We start from the raw sequence: 19,622 nt of genomic DNA on the forward strand, positions 1-19,622 counted from the left end.
CTTGGCATATGAAAGTAAAAAAATACATATTTTTTTTTTGCTTGAGCCCCTAGCACCTCTTCCATTACAAATTAAGCACTAGATGGCAGCATGGAAAGTCTGGGTCTGTTCAGATCTGCAGTGTGCTGTGCATCACAGAGCCGTGGATCATATTCCACTGTTAGACTCTTTCAGTGTATTCTGGGTTAGTCACAGCCCTCCTCTCTGCTCTCCCCTCTTCCCAGACATGGTGCCTCCGGTTTGAGAGGCGGAAAAGTTGCTGTAATTCAGTGTCCTACTGACACAAGATTTTTTTTTAAAGGTGGAAATTAATCTTTCCCAGATTCTAATCCACTGCTCAGCGCTAAAGCTGAATTTCAGCACCGCCTTGCCAAGCATCCTGGGACTGTTGAAAGCTTTCCAGCGGAACGCGGTTGGCTTCATTCATCAGTACAAGTTAGATGTCCGGGATGTCATTGCTGGCCTTGAACAAGCGACCAAGGGGAGATATGCATCGAATTTACAGAGCAGAGCATCTTTGATGGTCGGAAACTGATCGATAAGATTTCCTCCTCAAAAACAAACGCCACATTGGTGATGGATGCGTCTGCTCTGTATTACATGTCAAGGGCAGGGCAAGAGGAAAATCATACCATGGAGAAACACATCATTCACTGCTGCTATGGGGTCACTTTTGGACTTGCCTGGTTAGAGTATAAAGTTTTCCAGGGAATCTGGTCTCTGCACCAGAGGCCTCGCCTGGTTCCTGGGTTTCTTGACTATTTACTGGACACGAATACACACCGGTCTGCAAATGCAACCATCGGGTATCTGTTCCGCAAGGTGTGTCACCAGTGCACAGCCAAGCCCAGCTCAGAGAACCCCTGCAGGAACTTCAATAACCATACACCAGTCAACATCAGTGCTGCATGTTTAAGCTACCGTGAGCCAGACATTTGCCTTGGAGCTCCAGCTACTAACATGTGCCATTTGTGCCTGGACCGCTTAGCCTATCTGGATGTCATCTTCGTCATGGATTTGTTCATGCAAAAGCTAGCTAGAGCAATAGAAGAGCTGTCCCAGAATTATCCGCCATCCCAGCCACAGAACAGCTCTGACTTCAGTAGAGAACAGGTACCATTCACACTACAAAACCACCTTCGACAGTTGGTTTCTTAGCCATGCCATGGAACAGCAACTGAAAATGCTGATTCTGAGCCCCATGGCAGCGTCTGTGCTAAACTGCAGATGATGATGCTTGTTATAAATATACCCCAGTACAACTAATTTGGCTGTTGGTTCTTTTTTTTTTTCAGATTTGTGAATGCGGCAAACATGAATGTCCAGCGAATTGTGCCGCTGTGACTGTATTTCAGCCAAAACAGTTTCAAAGACACCACTGGGCTTAAATGGCCAAGCACATGCTTCAGTATCATTGATTCTTTTCATCCCATGATACTAGAGGGAGCAGCACACCAGTGTGTTTCCCTCTGCTTGTAGTAGCATCTTTGGTACGCACAGACGTGTCTTCTGGCTCTGTTTGGTTGTGCAGCTGGTGTCCAAGCTGCTCTCGTTTCTGTCTCTCTTTCAGTCAGAGCAGTTTCTCATTGAGAACTATTCCCCCCTCCTGCCCACCAATCCAAAACCCTTTGAGGTCTTCTACTGGAATGTCATTGACAACAGAGAAATGAAGCTCCCCCAGCTGGATGTAGACTTGGAGAGAGCAGCTTCTGACAGCTACAATCCTGTGGTGAGGACTGTGGGCCTGCAGAGTGGGGGAGCCATCCAGGTGAGTGAGGCCGCTCTCACACCTGTGGCAATAAAGTCCATTGCTTGAGCTTTTCATAGGAGGATCTCAATGTTCCTCACGAAGAGAGGATCAGGGTCCCCAGCCACCTTTCACAGACAGAGACACTTACGGCCTAGAGAGTTTCAAGTGACTTCACCAAAGTGACAGGGCCTGTGATGGAACCCTTCCATCCAGACTCTGCATCCCATCCCCTAGCCACTGCCTGCCACCCTCCCTGCTCCCATCACACAGAAAGCAAACACGGGAGGTAGGAGACCTGCACTAGATCCAGAGACTGGAACTGGGCCTTCCCCTGGGAGGTCCCACTCAGTGGGAGTGAGGGGAAGGAGGAACATTGTAGGAGCCAGGCAGGCCGGTATGGGGAAATTGTCTGACTCAGATGGGCAGCATCAAGTGGCTGGGTATATAGCCCTGTAAGGGGGCCTGGGGCAGGGAGAGGGCCAGAGCCCCGGAGTCAAAACCAGGTTACCTGGAGAGCTACAAGGCTGGGTCAGGAGCAGGAGCTGGACTGGGGCAGGGCAGGGAACAAGCATACACAGATGTTCTCAGCTGGGGGAAAATGCTTTGAGCAGCTGCCAAACTGCTACTGGGCTTAAGAGCCAGTCTGCTGCCTCTTCTTACCAATCAGGCAGCCTGCTACAGGCCAGCTGCACTCGTCTGGTTGCCCAGAGACTAGCTCTGCCACACACTCTGATTCCTGACGCCGACCCATCTCTGGCAGTTGCTTCAGAGTGAAACCACCTGTCCCACCTCTCCCTTGGATGGACCAAAGGGTAACTGTCCCCCAGAGAAGCTGGTGGGTGCAGTTCCTGATATCACTGATGCAAATCCTCCTGCATTAAGGCAGCAATAAACTCCCCACAGGATTTTAGGCCTCTCTATTGTTTCCCAGTAGCCTTTGCCCACAACCCTGTCTGTGGTTGACCTGCAGATCCTGCCCTCTCACTGCTCCCGAGGCTGTGGCCAAGGGGAAATGCAAAAGCTGCACCCGGATTTGCCTCAGCACTGCTGTTATGCATGTGAGGTTTGCAGCCATGGGACTTACAGCAACGGGACAGGTGAGTTTATTTTGCTGGCCCAGTGGGCACCCACCTGAGCTGAGGAGCGACCTAGAGCCCTGCCAGATGCCGAGAAGTTGGCTAGCTTGTGAAAGGGCTGGGTAATTCTACAGCCATTCTAAACACTGGCAGGCACAGGCGATCAGATCTCATGCTCCAGGGTGCAAGCTGATCCTCTCTGGGGGTCTGGAAGGTGGTTTTTCTCCCAACGCACTGCACAACTGTCTTGGTGCACCTGAGGCGAATGAGAGTTGCTGAGGACTCGGCAGTTTTCAGTAGCTCAGGCCACTGATCTAGATGTTTAAATATGGATGTCAAGACTTTTAAAACTAGGAGGCTCTCTGAGTCTTTGTTCTAGGGCTACCCCGCCAGGGTGCAGAGAAAATTCCTTCTAGTGGGAAGGATGCTGGGGCATGGGACTCCCAGGGAGTGAGCATAAGTGGCAGTAATTGTAGTGCATGGAAAACATGACTCCTCAACAGCTCGTCATTTTGCATTCCAGCCTTGGAGAGCTGCTGGTCTTGTCCCCAGGATGAGTGGTCTCACGGGGGCCAGGTCTCCTGCTGGAAGAAGGCCGTGGTATAGCTGTTCTGGGCCGAGCTCACCAGCATTGTGCTGATCATGCTAACGTTAGTGGGGATGGCTCTCACTGCTTCTGTCACGGCATTGTATGCAAAGCACATAGACACCCCTATTGGCAAAGCTGCCGGGGGCCTCATATTTTACTGCCACATGGCCAGCCTGCTGGGCTCCTTTGCCAGCGTGTTCCTCTTTGCTGGGGAGCCAACAGGATGGAAGTGCAAACTTCACCGGCTGGCCTTCGGGGTGAGCTTCACGCTGTGCCTTGCCAGTATCCTAGCCAAATGCATCTGGATTCTGGCTGCCTTCGCCATTCCCATGGGAAGACTGACAAAGCTGCAGACCAGCCTGTATCTGATTGTTCTTGGCATCCTCCCCGCTCTGCAGTGCACCGTCTGCTTTCTGTGGCTCCTCCTTGACTCTCCTGGGGTCAGGCGTTCGTTCCAGGAAGGCAGACTATCTGATCATTGAGTGCTTCAGCGAAACAGGCATCAGCTTCTCCTTCAGCACCAGGTATCTCTGTATCCTGGCCTTCTGCTGCCTCACAGCTGCCATCAAAACCCACTCCCTGCCTAAGATTTTCAGCGACTCCCAGGGCATCTCCTTAATGATGGTGACTTTCTTTGCTATCTGGCTCTCCGTGATGCCAGCTCTGGAGTCGAGAAAGGAGCAAATAGTTGATATGATGGCTGTCGTGTCTATCTTGCTGTCTTCCTACAGTGGCCTGGCCTTTCTGTTTTTCCAGAGATGCTACGTTATGTTATTCAGACCCCATCACAATGCTACAGAGTGGATCAAGAAAACCACGTACGTGTACTGCTGAAAGGTTGCTAGCAAAGCCAATCTGAGCATCCAGCTGGAGCCCAGCACCGCCACCATGGACATGTCCGCCTAAGCGGGGGGTGGAACGAATGTGGGGATGCTGGGTGTTAGTTGCTCAAATTGTTTGTAATTCTGCTTTTTGCTGCGTAAAGGCCTCTGCAGGGCTGGACTCAGGCAAAGCCTGGTCCCAACCAAACAAATCCATCAAGCCCCAAAGCAAGGGGACGGGGAGAGGAAAACCGGCTTACAAATTTTGGAGCACCCTATGGAGAACTTTGGAGCCAACCCCTTCAGAGCTTGTCCCTCAGACCAGCCTCTCACTTGCCCTTGCCTTTAAATCTGCCCCAGGCTCTGTGACTTGCTGATGCTAGTTTCTTCTCGCTGCATAGACATACCTTGAGTGACTTTGGGCAAGTCACTTTGTCTCTCGGTGCCTCAGTTTCCCATCTGTATTTCCTTTCTTTCACCGTTTGTCTTACCTGGTTAGACTGTCAGTGTGCTGAGGCATGGATTTGTTGGCTCTCATAGTGTACAGCACCTAGCGCAGAGGGGGTCCTTCCTGGATTGGAGACCATGAGTGGTGATGTCGCAAATAACAAATCTACCAATGTTCAGGGCTGTTTGTGTCCACGGGGTTGATTCAGTGCCATGGCTACTGAAAATAGTTGAAGGTTGGGGGTGGGTGGTATCACGGATCTACAGGATCTGTGCCACACACACACTCCCCAGCTTGTAAACAGTCTCTTGGAGGAACCCCTGCCACATGTGCAGACCCCCAAGGAGTCCCACTCTAATTTCAGGGTAGGCCCCGCAGCCTCACCCCCTCCTGGGCTGAGCTCTTGAGCTCCAGCGCTCTTGCTTCACACCCTGAGCTCTGTTTGGTATGTCGGACTGAAATGGACTCCTGGCAGAGACTTGCCCACTCTTCAGGGCCTAACATACCCAGCCAGGGTTTGCAGTTCCCCCAAACAGCCTTTTCAAAACAGAGTAGGGTTTATTAGTCAAGTAGAACACAGCATTCCCGTTCGGGTATCCTGTGCACTGGACTACACTTCCTGTCTTTAGAGTTTTTGAGAAATTCTGCTTACACTGAGGTTTGGGGTGGGGGCGGGAGTGACTCTGTAGGCCTCCAGTGACCCCCGGCAGCAATGTCCGAGAGTTAGCAGCATCACCTTTATTTCACCGAGAGTCTTTTTGTCAGTGTCCTGTTGGCAAAATACTTGCTCAGCACAAAGATGTAAATACTGAACTGCAAAATCAGTAACTACAGCACTACCTTGCTGCTGGCCAATGTACTGGCAGAGGCCAGGATAGTGGAGCTGCTCTTTTAATCAGCTCTTTGGTGCAGCAGTCCTATATTAATAGGTTTGTAGCCCCACCACGTGTCTGCTGAAGGGATTGCATGTCTGTGTACTTAGTTCCAGCATTGGGCAAATGCAGGACCCCATCAAATGTGCCTCATTTGATTCAGCAGTGACAACACTGAATTAAATGGGCCAGCTATCCATCTGGCACCATGCCACTGGCTTCATTCAGAGTTATGGCAGGGATGGATTTGGCCCAGCATCTGGTAAAGAGAGAGGCTTCAGGACCCTTATATACTAAATTGGCCATAAGTCTACCTTCAGTCAGTGAGGCTGAGAGAGTCTAGCTGAAAACCAAGGGAGGTTTCAAGGGAAAGAATCCTGCCAGGCAGATGTGGTCTCGACCTCTCTAGATTGTAAATGTTTCATATTTAAGAGTCTCGTGGAGGACGTGTTAATACAGTAAATGCTATTGCTTCATGAAATAGATGAATAAAGGCGGAGTACATCTGAACAAGTCTGAATCAGTGAGTTTATTCCTGATCCTTCACTGTCTCTTGGTAACACTCTGCATTTCTCTCTTTCTTTTGTCTGGCTTTCTCTGCATTACTGTCCTGTTTCCCTATTCTTTAAGCTCCACTTCCACTACTGTCGCCTGCCTCTCCACTCATGATTTGATACACAGAGAGTAGAATATGTACTCTCCTTCGGAACTGACCTGAGTCTTAGGTTAATAAAAACAAGAAAGAATAAAAGTAAAGTCTCCAGGAGAGAGTACAGTGTGTGTCCCTCCTCTGTAACAAGCTGCTGCAGCTATGAGAACAAACTGGCTGCTGTCTCTGAAGACTGGCAGGCTTCTTAAAGAGGCAACCGTCCCATTCTCAAGCTGAATACCCCATATCCTTCTCACCCCCAACTTTCTCTGACTTCCCCCACTACCTCTAAGAGTCATATTTCAGCTCAAACATTCCTTCCTACAGATAGGCATCATAAACATAACCCCCCTACCGTGAAGTAACTGAGTGGTTAAAGCCGGAGAACAGACCGTTTAGAGAGGAGATATTCTTTTCCTCTCCATTACTAGCAAATGCAAGATTCTAAGAAAGGGGCAAGGTCGATACAGATTTTACATTTGCCATTTTACTAAAACCATTTCCTGTGTAAAAAAACCAACAACCCCTCCCTGATAGGAACCTTACAATAGCAGTCAGCTGTTGCATTGTGTATCTGTCCCAGGCATCTAGTGCCAGGGTGTTGTGCTAGTTGCATGCCTGTTTAACTGTGCAGGTTGCACTGCTGCTCTTTGTTCGCCTCCCCGGCCCAAAGATCTGATTGTTCTTGAGTTGGTAGTTCCAGCTCTCAGCCTCCCGTCCCCAAGTCTGCACTCACTGAAGAGGGAAGTCTCAGCCGTGTTTTCAGTTACCCCAGACACATGCTGAATGAAGCAGGTTTTCTGTTGTGTAACACAAGCGGCAAGTGCTGGTAACCATGGATGCTGTTATCGACACATACAGGCAGCAAGAGGCGAAGGGCTTTGGAAGGAAGTTCAGCTGACGTCCGCTGGAGCTCAGTAAAAATGTCTCGCTTTTTAGCAGGCTACTCTTTGCTGTGTGCCTGGCTGCTTTACCCTCTTTGCTGCTCTGCCCCAACAGAGATCAGCACCACCGCACCAGGGAACTGTGGCCCCAGCCAGTTCCTTGACACCCAGGTGTTTCAGTGCAGCCCGTGTGGGGAGCCCCTGGTGAAAAGCCCTACAGGTGAGTGGGAGCTGGCTATGCTGAATGCTTGAAAACTGATTGATTTTAAGGGTGGCCCTAAGCCAAACACCCCAGAACTTTGGAGCTGAATTTCGCAGCTGGCCCACAGCTCTGTAATGGGCCAAACCTCTGACCTGTCAGACTGGGGAGGGTGTGTTGAAACCTAGATCCAAATGTAGTGACTTGAGCCTGCCTGCTTTAAAAAACACATGCACAATGGAAAGCCTGTCTGCATCCCTGGCTATGCGTTTCTGCCATGCGTTAGTGCAGGAGCTTCAATCACAAAGGAAATGAAACCAGCCCAGCCCAAGGCTTCTTGGTCTCTTCTGGCTAATGCTGGTCAGTCTGTATTGACTCTACCAGCTGGAGGCTGCATGTTGGAGTGGCGTGAAATCATTGGCAGAGTTCCCCACAGCCCCAGTGACTCCCCATACTTGCTCTGGCTATGTGTGGCCTACCACAGTGAAGACCTGAGCAGGGTCAGGCTTCAACTTTGGATGCTTTAGACAACTTTGGGTGCTCCCAGAGTGGATCACGTGGTAACCTGGCAACTCCAGCTCCTGTCTTCTGCAGCTGCTGATGCTCCTCTGTTTTCCAGGCCTGCGATGTGTCTGTGCTGACAGCCGGAACGTGACAGGCCAGGCGGCGGAGTGCAATGCTTGTGTAGGTGCAAATCAGGATTCTAACCTACCCTTCTCCCTGTCTTGGTTTGCCTATGCTGCAATCAGAGATGTGCAGTACGTGTAGATGTTACTGGAGCTAGCTAGAGCCAATATATCAATCGCAGTGAAGCCATGGCAGCCGGAGTCAGCACTGGCTGTGGGGCCCCACCCAGAAACCCGGGCAGGTGCTCCAGTGGCTACCCTCTGCTGCCCCTGTGCTGCTGCTGCTGCTTCTCCGCTATTATTTGATCTAGCTAGACCAGGGGTGGGCAAACATTTTGGCCTGAGGGCCACATTGGGGTTGTGAAACTGTATGGAGGGCCAGTAGGGAAGGCTGTGCCTCCCCAAACAGCCTGGCTCCTGCCCCTTATCAGCCCCCTCCCACTTCCTGTCCCCTGACTGCCCCCCTCAGAATCCCTGACCCATCCAACCCCCCCGCTCCTTGTCCCCTGACTGCCTCCTCCCGGGGCCCCACGCCCATCCACCCCCCCCAATCCCCTGACCGACCCAACCCCTATCCACATCCCTGCACCCTGACAGGCCCCCAAGGACTCCCACACCTATCCAACCCCCTGTCTCCTGACCACCCCCCGGGACCCCTTGCCCCTTATCCAACCTCCCCCCCCCCGCTTCCTGCCCCCCTTACAATGCCACTCAGAGCAGGAGAACTAGCAGCTGTGTCGTCCGGCCAGAGCTAGCCATGCTGCCGCACTGCCTAGCAGGAGTTTGCAGCCCCCCTTCCCAGAGCACTGGCAGCACAGCAAGCTGAGGCTGCGGGGCAGGGGGGACAGCAGGGGAAGGGCCAGGGGCTAGCCTCTCTGGCCAGGAGCTCAAGGGCCAGGCAGGACGGTCCGGCCCACGAGCCGTAGTTTGACCACCTCTGAGCTAGACCAAAGCTGGCTGCATGCTACCAACCTGTCACAGCTCTGACTGCCATGTAGACAGGCCCTGAGTGTTCCCAAGACCCTTCTGCAGCCAGAATGTTCTCTTCCATGCAGAGTTCCCGGGAGCCTGCCTCGCTCTGGGAGGCCACCTTCCTTGATAGCAGTTTTCTGGCTTGTAATGTAAGTAATGTTGCTGCTACCCTCTTGGGCTGTTTCCTCTCCCTTTAGAGAGGAAGGATGGTCTAGTGGTTAGGGAGCTAGCGTGGGACTCAGGACACATGGGCTTCAGTTCCCTGCTTTGCCACAGGTTTCCTGTTTGACTTCAGGCAAATCACTTAGTTGCTCTGTGCCTTATTTTGCCCCCTGCAAAATGGGAATAACAGCCCTGCCTCACAGTGTGTTCGGAGGGTAAATGATGTGAGCACTCACATACTAGAGAGATGGGCTATAGACTTACCTGAGACAGTGTTTGTAGCGAGGGTGCTATTGTCCACGCTCTCTCTTTTGCATGTAGGAAGTCTGCGCGCAGAGGGGGCGGGCTGGGATTGAAGGGATCCAAGATGGAGGCACTCAGACGAACAGGTGCACTCTGCTTTCTCCCATAGAGATTCTTTTTTGTCTGTCTTTGTGCACATTGGAAAACATAATCCCAACTATATGTATAAAATGATGGGGTCTAAATGAGCTGTTACCACTCAAGAGATCTTGGAGTCTCTGTGGATAGTTCTCTGAAAACATCCACTCAATGTGCCATGGCAGTCAAAAAAGCGAACAGAATGTTGGGCATCATTAGGAAAGGGAGAGATAATATGACAGAAAATATCATGTTGCCTCTATGTAAATCCAGGGTACACCCACACCGTGAATACTGCTTGCAGATGTGGTCACCCTATGTCAAAAAAGATATACTGGAGTTGGGAAAAGTTCAGAGAAGGGCAACAAAAGTGGTTAGGGGTATAGAATGGCTGCTGTATGAGGAGAGAGTAATAAGACTGGGACTTTTCAGCTTGGAAAAGAGACGACTAAGGGGGATATGATCGAGATGTATAAAATCATGACTGCTGTGGAGAAAGTAAATAAGGAAGTGTTGTTTACATCTTCTCATAACACAAGAACTAGGGGTCACCAAATGAAATTAATAGGCAGCAGGTTTAAAACAAACAAAAGGAAGTATTTCTTCACATAATGCACAGTCAACCTGTGGAACTCCTTGCCAGAGGATGTTGTGAAAGCCAAGATGATAACAAGGTTAAAAAAAGAACTAGATAAGTTCATGGAGTCCATCAATGGCTATTAGCCAGGGTGGGCAGAGATGGTGTCCCTAGCCTCTGTTTGCCAGAAGCTGGGAATGGGCGACAGGGGATGGATCACTTGATGATTACCTGTTCTGTTCATTCTCTCTGAAGCACCTGGCATTGGCCACTGTCAGCAGACAGGCTACTGGGCTAGATGGACCTTTGGTCTGACCCAGTATGGCCGTTCTAATGTTGTTAATTTAAAAGCAAAGCCACCTAGACTGAAACTGCAGGTTAAGGCCTTGTCTCCACAAAAGAGTTATATTGCTTGAGCTCTACAGGTGTAAAGATGCCCAGGCTGGTGTAGCTATTCCTGTAGGGAAAGGGGAATAAGCTGTAACTGTGCCCGCGCTAGAGATTGTACGGGGATAACTCACACGTTGTTCTCTTGCTCGGACCCTGCCTTATTTGCGCTCTCCCTAGAACTCTTGCAACCTGACTGCCTGTGAGCTCCTGACCAACACGGTCATTCTGAACGCCTTCTCCTTGGAAACCCGGGCCTACGACCTGTATGCAAAGGCAAAGTGAGTCCCACTGTGCCTGCAGAACTGGGTGACAAGCTGCTACTCCTGGAAGTGAATTGAGTGCCAGGCTGATGGCGCTGGAGGCCGAAGCTGTCTGGCTACAGCAGGAGAGCAGCAAAATCATGGCTTGATCATGCAGAGAATATGCAAGAGCATCCTTACCTAACATGATCCTGGAATAAATTGATCCTTGTGCCATCCATGCATAGGATTTTTGCTTTGGCCAAAATGGGCAATGGAAGCTGCTCTCCTATTACATTACTCTCCCCTGCTCCTATTAACCTAGACCTTAACCTAGAAGGTCCCACTGCTCAGGTAGAAGAGGTAGTTCAGTCTTCATGGCTTTTTCAGCAGGTGCCTTTGCTGACGACACCAGCAAAATTGACAATGGGGTGTCCAGATCATCACTGGCACTATGGCCTTGCATGTGAGTGCAGGGGAATAAGATCAGTTCACTCACCGAACAGCCATCAGAAGGTAACAAATCTTGGTCTCTCCTGGCATCATCTAGATGCAAAATGGTGGCCTAGAGGTGAAGGTTTGGACAAAGCCTGAGTGAAAGTCCTGTAGGGGACTGTCCTATATTGGCAGGGAAATGGACGGGATGGGACCCAATGGAGCTTTGTTCCAGGTCATTTAAAAACCAGCAGACTCCTGATTATCCAGACTGCTTGGGAGACACCAAGGATGTTTAGATTATCACTGTTTCTATTCATTTATTTATCTCATGGAGAAATGTGATTTGATTTTCTTTTTAGAAACCAGAACCTTCCGAAGCTGTTTTATAGCAACACAGGGCTGCCTCCGCTCTCCTTTGGGAAGAACTCCAAGGTAAATCACGGCTGTTGCACAGACAGACCTGCAGAGTCATGTGTATGAATTTAGACAAGAAATAATACATGTTCTTTATTAATTAACCCCAATCCCGTTCCTGCCATCTCTCGAGAACCTCCCTGTCTTCAGTTTCAACCTAAACTGCTGTGCATGGGGCATTGTACCCTTTACTGGTCTTGTCTGGTGTCCACGCAGGGTCCTGGACAGCTCAAGTTGCCCCTCTTTGTAGGAGACTCTGCTTCTCTAAACTTATCTTACTGAACAAGCTGAACTGGGAGCTCAGAGTAAGCTCCTTGTTAAACCTTCACTCAGCTAAAATAAAGGGTGTTCTAAATGAAATCTGCTTGAACTTGGGTATGGAAAAACCTTAGACTTGCCCAGCTCTTCTGCAAAGTTTTCTACTTGATGATTGTACTTCATCTCCCCCCGCCCCGCCCCCGACCAGATCAATTTTAAGCTTGTAAAGTACGATGCCCGAGGAAACTTCTTAGGCTGGGAGGACGTGACAGGTGGCACTTTGCAGGTGAGTTAATTTCATTTTCTCCTTGCTGTGGTATGTAACCAGTGCTGGGATTCAGTTGCTAGAACTAGGGGCTGGAGGGGCAACTTTACTTTAGTCTGATCCGCCAACATTAGCAGAACCGTGGCCCCCTTTTGAACCACTGGGTCTCCGCAACCATGTAATAATTCCTGCTGGGGCATAAGCATGGACACAATGAGAACAAGGTGGCTGAAGAATCATGAACAAAAGCAGATGATAAAAATCAGCATATCAAGTTGAGGGGGCGGGTTCCAGGAGTATCCCAAGGGCTGGTGTTAGGGGCCCTCTTATTCAACAGCTTCATTAAAGACCTAGAAGGGGGAGTTACCGGCACAATAATGAAAACTGCAGGTCATATTAAATTAGGAAGAACTACAATCAGGACAGAGATGTAACCCAAAGGGGCCTGGAGAGATTAGGAGCATGGTACAGATATTTAATGAGAGGGACAAACCCAGAAAGCAGGGATGTAGCAGTAGGGGTGACAGTAGGCAGTAAATTAGACAGGAGTTCCCAGTGTGGTAAGAGGGAGGGGCAGCAGAGCTTTACGGGGCTGCACAGGCAAAGGCTGCACACCAAAGACCGGAGGGGGAACGGGCTGTCTTCATACAGCCCTGTGGAGATAATTACTAGTTACTGATGATAAATTGGAGAAGCCACAAAAATAATCTGGGGGCTGGAAAGTCTAATGATTGACTGCAGATCACAAGTATAAAGTACGTCCAGCCTGGTGAAGGGGCACGTAAGTGCAAACGTGAATGGTGTCACACTAACAAGGGGTTAGTTAGGCTGGGACAGTGGAGTTTAGTTAGAAGAGAATTGAAGTTGCACTAGAGAGAAAGGATAGTCGGGTGGGTGGAGCATTAACCTAGGACTTGGGAGACGTGGGTTCAGGTGTCTCCTCTGTCATAGACTGCCAGTGCTGTCTTCTTTCTGTCTCAGTTCCCACCTGTGCAATGGGGATTACTGCCCTCCTCCCAAGGAGGAGTTGTGGGGCTGAATTCAGCGAAAGGATTGTGAGGTGCCTGGGCACGACAGGAATAGGGGCTATGTAAGATAGCTATCTAAGGGGTAATAGGCTGAAAGTGGGAGCTGACTATCTCAGAGCACCACTCGTGGCAGTCTCACAAGCGAAGTGTGGAAGCGCCGTTGCCTGGGACCTTTAAACTAGGTGGGATAAAGCAGTAGAAAATCAACAGCAGGGAACAATCCTGCATTGGCCGGAAGATGTGGGGAAGGCTCCGGGTATAATTAACTTGGCTGTTTAAGAGGTGGTGTGCAGAGTGATCAGTGTAAATGGGAACAAATTGGGTGTCCACACCGAGGGGATAATAGAGGCCAGAGTGAGGGGAGAAAGTGAACCTCCCACTGAAATGTGTGTCACACACCCACCTTCCCCTCTTTCTGCTTCGGGGAGGATCCACCCTCACCCCTGATCACCCTATGGCATGCAGGCTCTGGCTCAGGGTGTAGTCTGAGGCTGTCTCCTCAGCTGGTGACAGCACCGAGCCTACACACAGCTGGTGGTCTCATAGAAATGGCCCCAGGAGCACAGAGGTGTCCCAGGAAGCAGGGTTGGGAATCTCTGGTGCATGTCACCACCGCCTGGTCCCAGTGCCTTTTCTTGTTCCCCTGCTAGCTCTGTGCAGACCGTCAGAGTGTACTCGATGCTGCCTACTCCTTTGGGACATCCTACCAACAGTCTGTAAGTTACAGTTGCGTCTTCCTTGCCATTCCCCTGCCCCCCTTCTCATGAGCTGAACGAGCACTAAACAGGGGCTGGGCTGGTTGTTTGCTTCAGTAGTTGCATGGAGGCATTGCAATGAAACTCCAGGATAAGCCACTGGGTTCCCAGAGCTAGTGATTTATTTTCCTCCCTTGCGCCCAAGACTTTTCTGTCCCCCTCCCTCAATCTTTTTTCATGGTCTTTACAGTCAGACACTCCCAGCACTGGGGATCTGGGAATCTAGTCTCTGCCCTGACACAGATTCCCTGTGGGCCCTTGGGTGAGTTGCTTATCTGTCTGGCTTTGACATTCCCTGTGTCCCGGGAATCCCCAGGCTGGGAACGAATCTCGTCAAGCTGAACTGGATAGGAGAAAAGTTTGCTCTGAGGGACAGATTTTCAAAGGAGACCAGAGCATAATCTAAGGGGCTGACTATCCCCCAAATCCCAGGCAGTAAATGTTAGTGGAAATCGCAGGGTCTTTTTCGGCTTGAAAATGGAACAAGTCTCTGCGGTGCAGATAAAGCTGCATCTGGGCAAAGGAGGGCTAATTGCACAGCAACTTTGTTATAGCATCGCCGTGGTTTTATTTTGCAGTGCACTGTACAGGTGTCCAACCTGCTGCGACGAGTCCCCGAGCCCATCTTTTACGAGATGTTCCTGCAGTTCTCCAATGACAAGGAGAACTGGCTGTGGCCAGTCCCTGTAGCAAATCCCCAGCTGCAGCTGAACAGCCCGGGTGAGGTTCTCTACTGGCCAGAGCGTTGGTTTCCCTCTCATGATTTTCTTTTGCTTCTCAGCTTTAAACATTTCTCTGTGAATCCTAATATTTCTGTTTAGATGGGAAGGATCCCCAGCTACTTCCAACCACAGTGAGAAGCAGTGCTGGAGCTCATTAGCCGAGTACCTGCTCTGCTAAGCGCTCAGGCAGGACTAATGAATCCTCCTAAGGCAATGGGCTCAGCTCAGACTGCCTGGTTTGCTCTGACATTTACGCTCCACAGGCCTGCTCTTAATGAGCAGGGATCCGGCAAATCTGCAGGAAAAGGACGGAACAGGTGTCGTTTTGTGCTATAAAGCACCAGTGAGTGTGCGGCCAATCATGTCAGTCTGTTAGCTGGCCAGCTAAAAGCCTCCGGAGTTCAGACAGGTGGTGTGGTGTAGTGGCTAGTGCATGCGACTCTGAGTCAGCAGATCTAATACTGGCACTGCCCCAATTCCCTATGGCCCTGCGCAAATCACTTAGGCCGAAATGTTCAAAAGCTGCCTCTAATTCTGGGTGCCTCCAGTTTTGGGCACCCAACTAGAGACACCTAGAACCCTGTCTATTCACTCCAGATGAGAGGAGCTGTTGTTGCTTAACATCTAATTGTCTCCCGATGGGCACCTGAATGTCATCGATAGCCACATTGGTCTTATTCCCATTTCTTAGATGAGCAAACACAGAGTGGGGGGCCATGGTCACTTCCCCATAAGGCTGAATTTGTCGGTGTTTGCAAAGCATCATTTTTAAAAAAAAAAAACCTTTGCACATAAAAGGCAATGATGGAACACACACACACACACACACACACACCCGCTGGGTGCTCAGCAATTAAATGCTTAGTTCAGGTGATCATCTGCCCCCCAGACCTTTGGTGCTACTTGCTGCATGGCTCCTGTGACGAAAAGAGACATTGTTCTGTGTCCTTGTTATAACCTGCAGGGAGCAAAGTGCTTCGGTAGAGCCAGGGAACAGAATGTAACATCACATGTTCAGTGTGTGATCTGTGTTTTACTGGCTAACTACAGGACCCAGCCCTCCCAAAATCAGGGATATTTAGTCACCCATAACGCCAATATTAGCCCCAAGGCTTTGGTGCACACATTCTTGATGCTGGCTGGGCAACTAACCTTGCACCGTGGTAGCTGCATAGAGGTTGCTGTGATGATTAGTGAACAGATAATGGAAGGGATGCAGTGGCAATGCTGATATTGAGCTGCAGGAGGGGAGCAGTTAATAACAGATTTGGCATGAGGACAGCACAAAGGTCTCCTGGATGCAGGAGGAGAGAGACTTTCTATTGCCCTGATTCAGCAAAGCCCCAAGCACAGGGTTACATTCACTGAGCTGTTTTCTATACTACAGAGTTAGGTCAAAATAAGCTGCTTAACGTCAACCTATCTCTGTAAGCCAGTGGTCCCTAAACTTTCAGCGGTTGTGCCTCCTTACCCTTGTCCATGCTCCCTGCCCGAGCCGGGGCTAGGAGCTGGGGGGAGAGGTGGACAGGAGTAAGGGGGCTGAGGCAGGGGCCAGGTCTGGGGCCAGGGATGGAGCCGTGGCCAGGAGCCAGGGCTGGGGTTGTGGCCTGGAGCAGAACTGGGGGCAAGACTGGGTGGTGCTCCCTCCCTGACCCCTGTGGGGGCTGGCCCAGGCTCCACTGCATCCCCTCAAATGTTCCTAGGGGGCCGTGCCCCACAGTTTGAGGATCTCTGCTGTAAGCATCTACACTAAAATATATCTCCGTATGCAGGGCTTTGGAGCTGTGCTCCGGCTCCGCTGCAGCTCCACTGCTCCAGAGCTGCTCTTCGCTCCAGTTCCAGGCTCCGCTCCAAAGCCCTGTCCCTATGTAACTCTCCTGCTACTCCAATGTAATAACTCCACCTCTGCAAGAGGCATAACGCTTAGGTCAACATAGTTAGGTCAATGCAGTGTCAGTGTAGACACTGCATTGCTTCCATTGATGGTTGTTGCCTTTCAGAGGCCATCCCACAATGCTCTAAGCTGAAAGTTCAATCGGTCCAAGTGCTCCTGGTGAGGATGCGCACCACTGACACAAGGAGCGTCGTGTGGACACGCAAAAGCGATTTAATCATTGCGGTGGCTGTACGTCAATGTAACTTAGATCAACTTAATTTTGTAGTGTACACTTACCCTAAGCTTGTGCTTGAAAACATTAATCTCAACACGTACGTAAATCCCATTGATCAAGTAACATCCTTTTGACTGCAGTGCGCATGCTCGCATCAGCTCCTATGTGGCTCAGTTGCATCTGTAAGTGGAATAGACTGTTGGCTTCTGGGGCATCACAAAACCAGAAAAATCTATTGCTTAATCTGGAGCTCAGAGAAGAGCGACAAAAAAGATCAGGGGTGGGGACGGAGGATCAATATATGTAGCGATGTGGACGGCTTGGCTAATCGGTATCTGGGGTGGGGTGGGGTCGGGGGGTGGACACAAATAATACCTGTAGGGTTGTTAGGATTTTACATTCCTGCGCTTTTTGCTTAGCTTGTGCTGCACAAATAGCCGTTAGCCATGGGATGAAGTGTTACCCATTTTCACTGACCACTCTGCGGGCGAGTTAATTCTGGGCTGCTTCCATCACATGGCCAAGTCTTGTGCAGCTGATCCATCGTACCCATTCCTCTGTTCAAGCTCTTTTGCTATTTCTGCACAGCCGGCATCCCCATAGGCTCATGTCTGGCCCAAGCACACAGTCTATTGGCCCTCACTTTTGTGCCTTGACCTGGTGACCCTACATTTCATTTTCATGCGCAGATCACACGGAACGGTGGTTGTTGTGTGGATTATTCCCTGTCAAATTCTATTTCTTTGTGTAATGAGTGATTGGGAGGCAGCAGCATGTTCCAGCCCGTTAGCCTTTAGTGTTTTTAAAATGGAGTCATGAGTCTGAAGACCTTTATCTGTTTGAAATAGATGTAGGAAAGACTTTTCAGACCCACTTTATGCCCCTGGAATTTGAAACAGGCCTCCCTAGTTTGGAAGCTGGGCCTGCTCTAGCAATTTCGCCACCCCAAGCACGGCGGCACGCCGCGGGGGGCGCTTTGCCGCTCGCCGGTCCCGCGGCTCTGGTGGACCTCCTGCGGGGGGATGCGGTGGTCACGCGGCTCCGGTGGACCTCCTGCAGGCGAGCCTGCGGATGATCCACCGGAGCCGCGGGATCAGCGGACCCTCCGCAGGCATGCCTGCGGGAGATCCACTGGAGCCGCCTGCCACCCTCCTGGCAACCGGAAGAGCGCCCCCCGCAGCATGCCGCCCCAAGCACGTGCTTGGCGCGCTGTGACCTGGAGCCGGCCCTGTCTGGAAGACCATCTCCTGCTGGCTGGGACTTTGGCTGTGAAACTGACGCTGCTCAGTGAAAAAGGCCATTAATGAAACCTTTCTCTATTCAAACTGAAAACCTTTAAAATGCATTTTACTCTCACAAAACCTGTGTGTCCAATTGGGTGCCTAATTTGCATGCACAATTACCATATGCCAATTAGGTATTGGCATGCAGATAGCTAGCTGGCCATTTGAACCAATACACAGGTTGCTTGTGCAATTCTTCTACTGCATGCTCAGATCACGCCTGATTCTCATACTTTAGTGCAATGCTGATGTGTTTAGGATTTATCATCTCAATTTGATCGTTTTTTCCTATTGCTATTTTGCAGACAGGAAACTTTTGTGAAGTGATTTTCCTGGAGACACTGTAGTTTTGTGCCTCAGACATAGAACTGAGCATGTGCAGCGAGTGGCACAGGCAGGGGAAGGCGCTGCCTCCCCAGACAGCCTTGTGTGACTGTGCCCACGCTCTGCCCCAAAGTCCACTTCTGTCTACTTCCAGTTCCTTTCCCGCTTTTCTGTGGCTGAGAGGCTGGGGCCAATGCACACAAGGCCCAGGGCTGGGACCATGCTGCACCACCTGTCTGTCCACCTGGTGCGGAGGGTGCTCCGGGGCTGGGGCTACCCCATCTGCCCAGTGTGCTGGGGCTTGGGCCGTGCCACCCGCCTGCCTGGCGCTCCGGGGCTGGGGGTGTGCACGCTCTGGGCGAGGGGGCCAGTGGCTGCATGGGGGGGTGCGCTCTGGGCGAGGGGTGGCCAGCGGCTGCATGGGGAGGTGCGCTCTGGGCAATGGGGGCCAGTGGCTGCATGGGGGGGTGCGCTCTGGGCGAGGGGGGGCCAGCGGCTACACAGTCTGCCCATCTGTAAATGGGGGATGATGCTATGTATACCTGCCTCCTAGTGAGGCTATCGGGAATAGTTATAACAACATTTCTAAGGGGCTAAGTGAGAGCAAAGTGACATTAAGGCCAGCTAGTGGTAGGGTTGGGGGATCTTATTCCCAGCCCCTATGCCCTCTAGGGAAGCCCTTTGCCCAAGCGAATGCAATGCATTTTGGGTTCCACTTGTCCAAGTGGTGCGGGTTTGTTTGTTTTGGTTTTGCAAATGCAGAAATTCTCATACCAAATGTGACTTTTTGTGCTGAAGTTTGTGAATTTGAAAACAGACACGTTTCATTTAAAAAAAAATTGTTACATATTGTCCACCTCTTATATCTGGGTTGGTTACCAGCTTCCTCACTAGATTTATTTTGGTTTGGATTTGTCCTTATGAAGTTCTGCAAAAATAACCAAAGCAAATTCCGTCCTGCAAACTCTTAAGCATGCTTAGAATTTTACTCCAGCGAGTCTACATTGACTCCTATGGGATTACTGCAGGGAATAAGGCTATGCAAGCATGTAAAGTGCCTTCAGAATCTGCCTGAAAGCCACAGATCAGGCAAACTAAATCCATGCTGGAGGGAGAGATGAGTTATTGCTATCAAAAAGCAGGACGTTGTGCCATTCTCATTGCAGTTCGAGGGTTATATTGGAATTCTGCTACTACTGGGACTCAGGAGGCCTGGATTCTATTCCTGGCTCTGGTGCTAACCTCCTGAGTGACCTTGGGGAAGTCTCTTCACTTCTCTGTGCCTCAGTTTCCCCATCTGTAAAATGGGGATAATGACACTGACCTCCTTTGTAAAGCACTTTGAGATTGACTGATGAAAAGCCCTAGATGAGAGCTAGGTAGTAGTAG

General features: G+C 50.5%; 1 protein-coding gene across 8 annotated transcripts in view; it reads left to right on the forward strand.

Annotated features, from left to right (window-relative positions):
* Positions 1-1,291: 1,291 nt before the first annotated feature.
* LOC127034412 (meckelin-like) overlaps positions 1,292-19,622 on the forward strand; it is a 50,821-nt gene continuing 32,490 nt past the window's right edge. For 4 of the 8 annotated variants that reach the window (XR_007769388.1, XM_050923226.1, XM_050923223.1 and 1 more), the window contains exons 1-10: positions 1,292-1,768; positions 2,721-2,847; positions 7,067-7,309; positions 7,908-7,972; positions 8,970-9,035; positions 10,574-10,674; positions 11,433-11,505; positions 11,954-12,031; positions 13,689-13,754; positions 14,372-14,513. Coding sequence is in view for 7 of the 8 variants with exons in the window: in XM_050923226.1 (XP_050779183.1) it covers positions 1,667-1,768; positions 2,721-2,847; positions 7,067-7,309; positions 7,908-7,972; positions 8,970-9,035; positions 10,574-10,674; positions 11,433-11,505; positions 11,954-12,031; positions 13,689-13,754; positions 14,372-14,513 (1,063 nt within the window). In the remaining variant the exon portion in view is untranslated. The remainder of the gene's footprint in view (positions 1,769-2,720; positions 2,848-7,066; positions 7,310-7,907; positions 7,973-8,969; positions 9,036-10,573; positions 10,675-11,432; positions 11,506-11,953; positions 12,032-13,688; positions 13,755-14,371; positions 14,514-19,622) is intronic. The other 4 variants (XM_050923225.1, XM_050923222.1, XM_050923224.1 and 1 more) reach the window with 4 other exon arrangements.

Source organism: Gopherus flavomarginatus, chromosome 14 (assembly GCF_025201925.1).
Source record: "Gopherus flavomarginatus isolate rGopFla2 chromosome 14, rGopFla2.mat.asm, whole genome shotgun sequence".
Lineage (NCBI taxonomy): Eukaryota > Metazoa > Chordata > Testudines > Testudinidae > Gopherus > Gopherus flavomarginatus.